Source organism: Melozone crissalis, unplaced genomic scaffold (assembly GCF_028551555.1).
Source record: "Melozone crissalis strain CALT ecotype California unplaced genomic scaffold, PUWL_Pcris_2 ptg000023l_1, whole genome shotgun sequence".
Classification (NCBI taxonomy): Eukaryota; Metazoa; Chordata; class Aves; order Passeriformes; family Passerellidae; genus Melozone; species Melozone crissalis.
This window is the reverse complement of record NW_026535801.1, coordinates 25,678,500-25,687,000: the sequence shown is the minus strand read 5'-3', so window position 1 is coordinate 25,687,000 and position 8,501 is coordinate 25,678,500. Positions and strand designations below refer to the sequence as shown.

Sequence of the window (8,501 nt, the reverse complement as noted above, 5' to 3'; positions counted from 1 at the left end):
CCTGCAGCATCCCCATGGACACTCAGCCGCTCCGTCATCCCCACGGCCACGTCGATCACAAGGGCAGCTGGGCAACTTTGGCATCTCCCCAGCACTGGGCAGGTGAATGTCCCCATGGACCATGAGGGCAGGACACCCTTTAGCCTGCCCCTAGGCAGCAGGGATGGGGGAACATCCCCAACATCCCCATGGACCACAGGGCCAGCTGTAGAGGAGTGATGGAGCAGGGGTATGCGTCAAGCAACTGCATGGACATGGAAGTAGATGGCTTCACCCATCACCTACACAACTCACCAGCACCCCCAGCATGCTCGTCACACATGGGGGCAACAACTTGCCCAGAGGACATACAAAGACCGAGGGAGGTGATCAAACACCTCCCAGCACCTATACAGGTTGCATCTGGACACCCCTGGTATCCATGCTTGCCGTGGGGGCATGCAGGCACCCCCAGCATTCTGTGCCACTCACAGACAGGACAATGCCCTCAGCATCCCCATCACCTGGGGACATGGGGGTGGGGTCCAGGAGCAAACAGGCAGTCTGTGCACCCCCTGGTCCTGAGCTCTGGAATGGGCAAAGGCATGGGGGCAGCTGGGATGAACAGTGGGTGTGGGAGGACTGGAGACTTTACTCACCAGCTCCTGGGACCCCATCAGGCCAGGTTGGGCCTTGGTCCAGGCAGGGAAGGAGAACCACCTCCTATTTAGACAATAGCATGCACCATGGATCCGTCAGCACTGGGGAATGGGCCACACACTCCTTCCCTCTTAGGGTAAAGGCGCCTGGGAGGCTCATGGCTGTAAAAGGAGCGGGATGAAGGAAGACAGCCAGGGGTCAGGAGGGAGGGGAATGGACACCCCCGCTGCTTCATTCCCATTCTCATTCCCGTTTCTCAACTCACCCTTAAGCTAAGGCCAGGCATAAGGGGGCATTGGGTCCTGGTGGCAGGGCACAGGTACAAGGAAGGGCTAGCACCCTGTCCCCACATCCTGTCTAGCTTCAAGCCCCAAGACACCCACAGCCCAAGGAGGCTGTGCTGGGTTTAAATCCTGGGGGAATGGCAGGGAGGGAGGGCCAGGAGGGAGGGGCGGCTGCAGGATGCAGCTGGCTTTGCTCACAGGGATGTCATGACCAGAGGGAGTTGTTTGACATTCCAGCTCCAAATGCCTTCCCGGCAGCAGTCTCATCCAAGATTTGATGGAAACTGGGACCAGGCCAGTGCGGGGGTTCAGGAGCCACTTCCCAGGCTCCACTGGTCTGGGTCAGCCCGGCCTGGGATGGAGCTGTGGGGAGGCTGCACGGGCTGGACAGGACGGGAGGCAGCCCTGCTCTTCTGGCCTCCTCAGCCTCCTCACTTTCTGCAGCCTCTGGGTCTGTAGCTGGCACAGAGTGTTTGGCACCTTGTCCGTGGGACTCAGGCAGGGTCTCTGGTCCTGCTCTTCATCCCTCCTTCCTGGCATGCTGGGTCCCCCAAGCAGACGGGGATTTCCTAAGAGGTTTGTCCGCCCTCTGCAAGACGTGGGGCCCCTGATTGCTCAGAGCCATGCCGGAAGGCTGTCACCACAGCTGAGGAAAGGCCACTTCAAACAGGGCAGGGTCAGGAGGATACTCCCAATTAACCCCTCTGCGCTGCTTCCCCTCCAAGCAGCAGTGCCCAAGAGTGCATTTCCCCTCCCTGGAGCACCCCAACCCTGCCCCCACCTGCTCTGTGGGATGAGGATGGGAACAAGGGCTACCCAGGCCTGAGATGGGATTTGCATCACCTTTCCATTACCTGAAACCTACCAGGGCAGGGTGCCAGGCACTTCTGGACACAGTATGCCTGAGTCCTATCCTCCCCACAGTCCCAGCTGTCACAGCAGTGGGGTGGGTCATGGAAAGGGATGGCTGAACTCTGTTCCTGGTGCTGTGCTGTCCCAGATGCCCCTCACAGGACACCCACCTGCCCCTCTGCACTCCAGCCAAGGGCCGCTTGCTGGAACTTGCGGCACGGGCAGGGCACACGTGCGGCGCTCTGGGATGTGCAGGGCATACTCGGAATGGGGCCAGAAGGAGGAAGGATGCTGTCTGTTTTTCCATCTACTCTCCCCCCACAAGCCCCCCCTTTCTTCCATTCTCTCCGTGAGCTGGGATGAAACAACCTCATCTGGAAATACCTTCCCTTTTAAAGGCAGGCTCCTCCAGGCAGCTTGTACTCCCTGGGAAGACGCTACATCACTCTGCAATGGGAGGCTGGGAGAGGCTCCAGGGATGGGGGCTTGCAGGAGCAGGAGGGATGCAGGGCACTGAGCACCTGCATGTCTGTGGGGCCCACCCAGACTTTAGCTGGCTGCCCAAGTGACATGGAGCAGGGAGGCAGCAGGGGGGAGTTCCTCCCAGAGCCAGGGCAGTGGAGAATGCTTCCATGAACAAGCCCGAGCCTTCGCCTGATTCTGCCATGGGTGAGCCATGGCATTGCTTGGCTTCTGTGTTACAGCCAGGACAGAAGGCTGGGGGTGCAGGGCCAGGCAGGGCTGAGTGCTGTCCTGCTGCTGAGTCACCCTGTGCCCAGTGGCACAGCGGTCCCCTCCAGCAGGGCCTTCAGGGACAAAGGCACTGGGGCTGAGCCAGCTGACGTCAGCCAGAACAGCCCAGCTTGGGCAGAGCGGGGGGTCCCCAGGTGTGCTGGAGGTCTGGGAAGGAGGGGGTGCTGCCCAGGCAAGGGAAGCCCTCAGGAGGGTTTCCCCCAGCACAGGCACCCTCCCTCAGGATGTTCTTTTCAGCTGTTGTGGGTTTGTGCAGGCCCTGAGGGTCCCTAACCTGATCCAACACTTGTCCAGGAAGCTGCAGTGGGGCTTTTCAGATGAACTTAGAAATTGCCCATTCTGGGAGTTTCTGGGGAGCTGGGCTGGGCTGTCTGATCCCCAGTGTACTTCCTGCCCAAGGGGGAGACTGAGGAGACAGGGCAGAGCCTGCTGTGCCTTGGGATAACCTGGGGACCACGTTCTGCTCTTAGGGTGATAGGGATCAGGGAGGGGCTAGGGCTGCTCCAGGCAGGGTCCCCATCCAGCTGTGCTCTCCACACGCCTGGAGCAAGAAGGGTTAACAGAGTGCCTCCCCCACTATAAATACCACGTTTGTGTGTCCCACACCCCACGAGTATGAGCTGGGAAGGCTATTTTGGTTGAGTGCCTGCTGCTTTGGGAATGTGCCGGAGCGAGGACAGGGGCTGACGTCACCGTCACTGGGGCTCGGACCCAGCACCTGCTCGGGGTCACTCAGCAGCACTCCAAAAGCACCCAGACCCTGGCCAGTGCTCAGCCCCCCATGTCAGAACGAGGGTTTAGGTGGTGGGTCAGTACAAGTACACTCAGGGCAGGGCTGCCCCCACATCAACCCCTCTCCAGGCCCTTCCTTGATCACTCTCTGGATGGGAGTCTGGCCCCACATGGAGACCTGAGCCTGGTGCTCTTGGCAGGGGGTGGGTCAGGGCATCATCGGGGCCGTTTGGGGCGCTCAAGACCAATTTGGGGATCATGGCTACCTGGCATGGGGTTTGGTTCAAGGGGTTCAAGTGATGCTGTGAAGGTTCCCTTCTTTCCCTTCATGGCGTCAGCCTAGGCTGTCTCTCTGTCTGTCTGTCTGTCCGGGCCCCCTTTGGGTGGCACTACATCCTCATAGGGGGTTCACCACCAGTCTGCCCCACTTCCTCCCCTCGCACCTCCAGGGTCGGGGCAAGAAGAGCAGTGGGGGCCGGTGTCGAGGCCTCCCGGGGAGCTCCGGGGGTGCCCAGGGCTCCTCGTCGGCGGGGGCGTGTGCAGGTGAGGGGCAGTGGGCGGGGGCTGCCGGCCCTCTCCCCCCGGCAGCATCCCGCAGCTGCCCGGCGGCAGGAGGGGCGGGGATGTCCGCAGGATACAAATAGCGGCGCGCCGTCCCTCCCGACGCCTCTCCGAGCTGTGCCGGCCGCTCGCCAGCCCTCTGCCTGCTCCCTGCTCCGGCCTCGCCTCCCCACGCCGCCACCATGAGCCAGTCGTACTCCTCCAGCCAGCGGGTCTCTTCCTACCGCCGCACCTTCGGCGGCTCCCCGGTGTTCCCCCGAGCCTCCTTCGGGAGCAAGGGCAGCAGCGGCAGCTCCGTCACCTCCCGCGTGTACCAGGTGTCGCGCACCTCGGCCGTGCCCAGCCTGTCCACCTTCCGCACCACCCGCGTGACGCCGCTGCGCACCTACCAAAGCGCCTACCAGGGCTCCGGGGAGCTGCTGGACTTCAGCCTGGCCGATGCCATGAACCAGGAGTTCCTCCAGACCCGCACCAACGAGAAGGTGGAGCTGCAGGAGCTCAATGACCGATTCGCCAACTACATCGAGAAGGTGCGCTTCCTGGAGCAGCAGAACGCGCTCATGGTGGCCGAGGTGAACCGCCTGCGGGGCAAGGAGCCCACCCGCGTGGCCGAGATGTACGAGGAGGAGCTGCGGGAGCTGCGGCGCCAGATCGACGTGCTCACCAGCCAGAGGGCGCGTGTGGAGGTTGAGCGTGACAACCTGCTCGACGACCTGCAGAAGCTCAAGCAGAAGTGAGTAGGGAGGGCTCTGGAGAGTCCCTGTGGGCATCCATCAGTGCATCTCCATCCCTAGGGGTGGGTGGGAGCAGGGCTTGCCCAGGCAGCTCTTCAGGTGCTGTCTGCCACCCTCGTGCCTTGTGCCCAGAGCCCACCATGACCCCAGTACTCTGTTCCTCTTGACCACTGTCTGGGCAGCGCCCACAGGGTAAAGTGGCTCCCAGAGCAGGGGTGTCCCCTGTGCTCTCCCCTGCAGTGAGCCTGAAGCCAGGCTGTAACACCATAGGACTAGGAGATCAAAGTGCATCTCACCCCGGGGTCCCCATCTCTGCTCACATAGGGGAGGGCTGCTGGGCCCATGGATGAGCTGAGCTCTGTGGGATGGATGGACAGACAGATGCAGTCAGACAGGCAGAAGTGGGGAGATGGGTAACCCAGGGAAGGTGCTCTATCAGCTCCAGATGTGAAGGACGGAGGGGAGGCAGCAGCTGCACTTCCACAGGCCAGGGATGCTCCAGGCCTGCCGTGAGTGTCCATGGTGCCCTGTGAGCAGTGGGACACCCCAGAGATGCTGTGGACTTAGCTGGTGCTGTGGAAGAGAGTGGGGATTATCCATGGGGGTGGCCAGGCTGAGGGAACCCTCAGGGACTGATGAGCATGGGGAACCTGGCAGTAGGGGCAGATGCTCAAGGGGAGCTGTGTGTTCTGAAGATGGTCTACACCTTCCCTCCTTGACCCTGTGCCCTGGGGACACCATTCCCTTGGGGTGGCACAGCCTGCTGCCCCTTTCTGTAACCCCAGCCACCACCACAGATGGCCAGCGCTGGGGTCCTCCCTGATGCTGGGGAGCTGGGGGTGGTGGCATGGAGGTACTCTCAGTGACAGGGGAGGAGCAGGGCCCAGAACAAACGGGTGTTGGGTTTCTGCCACCCCATGTGCCAGCACCACCTGGGCGCCTCCATCTCCTCCCCGCTGCCTTTCCACTGACGTGCAGCCTGCGGTACTGTTCCCTTCCTTGACACCAGCCTGGATCTCCAGCCCTGACTGAGCCTCCCCCACAGCAGTCCCCACCTCAGATCCCATCCCAGAGCATTGCTGAAACCTGTCTGTGCTGCTGCTCTCCCTGGGATAGCTCAGCTGGTGGCCATCTCTTGGACTGCCTGTGTCGGATCCTGCGCTCTGTCCCCCCAGCTGCTGGTCACTCTCCCCTATAAGGGCTGGGCAGTGTGCGTGGCACTGAGCTGACCTCATGTCTTTGTGATCTCTCTGGCGTTGACTATAATAGGGAATGGGAGGAAGAGCCCCTGGCCCCCCGCCAGTCCCCTGCTGCCTGCTGGGAACACAAGACAATCTGTTTTCTTCCTACCGGGCCTTGCTGGGCTTAAGGACAGCTCGGGGGGACATCAACACAGAGGGAGGGAGCTCCCTCCAGACCCCCCTAGCCTCCCTTCTCTGCCTACAGGCTGCAAGAGGAGATCCAACTGAAGGAGGAGGCTGAGAACAACCTCGCTGCATTCAGAGCTGTGAGTACCTGTCCCCTTAGGGTGGCATGGGAACCCTACCCTCCTTCCCACCCCCATCTCCCCCCAGCAGCCTGGCCCCAGCACCAGGGCATGGTCCTGGACACAGCTATGCACCTTCCAGCCCTCGTGCTCTCCCTGTCACCCCTCACTATCCCTCATCCTGTGTCCCTCCCAGGATGTGGATGCAGCCACACTAGCACGCATTGACCTGGAAAGACGGATCGAGTCCCTGCAGGAGGAGATCGCCTTCCTCAAGAAGGTGCATGAAGAGGTAGGTCAGAAGTGGCACCCTTTTCCAATGGCACTCACAGGGCAGTGAAAATGGAGTGGGTGCCCTGAGATGTCCCCTTGTCCACGCAGGAAATCCGGGAGCTGCAGGCACAGCTGCAGGAGCAGCACATCCAGGTGGAGATGGACATCTCCAAGCCTGATTTGACGGCTGCGCTGCGGGACATCCGTGCTCAGTATGAGAGCATTGCTGCCAAGAACATCGCCGAGGCCGAGGAGTGGTACAAGTCCAAGGTGCGGGAGGCAGCGGGCTCGGGCTGGCCCCAGCACAGGGGGCTCCACCTCAGGCCATCCCCACTGACCCAGGTGCTCTGTCCCCAGGTGTCTGACCTGACACAGGCGGCCAACAAGAACAACGATGCACTGAGGCAGGCCAAACAGGAGATGCTGGAGTACCGGCACCAGATCCAGTCCTACACCTGCGAGATTGATGCCCTCAAGGGCACGGTGAGCTAAGGGCAGCACTGAGAAATCCCCAGCTTCCCTGCAGGGACCTGCTCCTCCGAGGCTGCTCAGGGACATCTCTGGGGTGGGGGGGCTCTTCCCAGCTCTCTGAGTTGCTGCCACAGGGGGCCTTGTACCCCACATTTGGGCTGCACCTCCCCCAGCAGTAGCCGGGGCTCCTGCAAAGTGTTTTGTCAGAGTCCTGGATTCAAAGTGCAGATTGTAAAATGTGACCCAGCCTGGGAGGCTCCAGGCAGGCGGGCACAGGGCTCAGGGTGTCTGGTTGCAGGCTGGCAAGGTGATTGCAAACAAACAGAGCACAACAGTCCCATTCTGGCACAGTCATGGTCGCAGGAGCCAGCCAGCAGGCACCAGTGCCACCCCCAGGCAGCCATCCAGTGCTTCCGCAGCTCTCTGTGCCCTTTTGCTGGGGTAGCATGGCTTTGCTGGGGGACCTGGGCACCAGAGTGCTGGGGTTGCCCAGTGCATGCCCAGCTTGCCCCCGTGAGTCCCTGGTGCCGAGTGCTGGGCAGGTGGAGGGTTACCGTCACCCATCATGGTCCCACATCAGCTGAACCCAGCCCAGGGCTGACCAGGGCTCTCCCCAGGATGCCCTGGCATCCCCAGCTCCCACCCCAGTGACCCCTGTCTCCTGTGGTTCCCCTGTCTCACTGAGCACCCCCATGTCCCCAGAATGACTCGCTGATGCGGCAGATGCGGGAGATGGAGGAGCGCTTTGCAGGGGAGGCCGGCGGGTACCAGGACACCATTGCCCGCCTGGAGGAGGAGATCCGGCACCTGAAGGATGAGATGGCCCGGCACCTGCGCGAGTACCAGGACCTGCTCAATGTCAAGATGGCCCTGGATGTGGAGATCGCCACATACCGCAAGCTGCTGGAGGGAGAGGAGAACCGGTGAGTGGAAGGGGGGTGGGACATACTGGGGGGAACTGGCAGGGTCAGCGTTTTTTTGGGGGTCCAACTTTATGAGGACACACCTGAGGGTTAGGGCTGGCTGGAACTAAGCTTTCCCCTCTGTGTTCCCACAGGATCAGTATTCCCATGCACCAGACCTTCGCTTCTGCACTCAATTTCCGAGGTGAGTCTCACTCCATGAGGAAGGGGACCTGGGACGAGTCCCTCGTGTTCCCCACTTTTGGGGCAAATGTCTCTCCTGGGGGGGTTGTAGCCAGGCTGGCAGGCTGGGGACACAGAGGTGCCACACAGAGCCCCTCTATGGGGCACTTGTTAGGGTGTTGCTGTGAACTGAGGGGGGATTAAACCAAGGCTGCTGAAGCTCCTCGGTGATGCCAGCCCCACGGCTGTGTCCCCATGCCACACATCCCTGTGGTGCCATCCTCTGTGTCCCTATGCCACACGTCCCTGTGGTGCCATCCTCTGTGTCCTCCCCCTGCAGAGACCAGCCCAGAGCAGCGGGGCTCCGAGGTGCACACCAAAAAGACCGTGATGATCAAAACCATCGAGACCCGTGACGGGGAGGTGAGCGGAGGGTGGCTCCGGAGGGTGCTGGGGAGGGAGGGGCCGAGGACGGCGCCTGTTCCCGCGCCCGGGGCTCTGCTGTGACACGGCATGGTGTCTCACGGTGCCTCTGTCCCACAGGTGGTGAGCGAGGCGACTCAGCAGCAGCATGAAGTGCTGTAGAGGAGGCTGCTCCAGCAGCCCACCGGCACCTTCTGTCCCTGCCTCC

At 61.8% G+C, this 8,501-nt stretch overlaps 1 protein-coding gene across 1 annotated transcript; it reads left to right on the top strand.

Moving 5' to 3' along the window:
- The first annotated feature begins 3,946 nt into the window (after positions 1 to 3,946).
- On the top strand, positions 3,947 to 8,501 carry DES (desmin). The gene is made up of 9 exons (XM_054278108.1): positions 3,947 to 4,554; positions 6,002 to 6,062; positions 6,238 to 6,333; positions 6,423 to 6,584; positions 6,672 to 6,797; positions 7,488 to 7,708; positions 7,843 to 7,892; positions 8,211 to 8,293; positions 8,414 to 8,501. The coding sequence occupies exons 1-9, from the start codon at positions 4,004 to 4,006 to the stop codon at positions 8,453 to 8,455; spliced, it is 1,392 nt and encodes a 463-aa protein (XP_054134083.1). The 5' UTR covers positions 3,947 to 4,003; the 3' UTR covers positions 8,456 to 8,501.

Bases quoted from the DNA above. Each gene is read 5' to 3' on its own strand.
- DES (XM_054278108.1), top strand. From the start codon at position 4,004: ATGAGCCAGTCGTACTCCTCCAGCCAGCGGGTCTCTTCCTACCGCCGC. The intron at 4,555-6,001 runs GTGAGTAGGGAG...CTCTGCCTACAG, and splicing joins CTGCAGAAGCTCAAGCAGAA to GCTGCAAGAGGAGATCCAAC. The intron at 6,334-6,422 runs GTAGGTCAGAAG...TTGTCCACGCAG, and splicing joins TCAAGAAGGTGCATGAAGAG to GAAATCCGGGAGCTGCAGGC.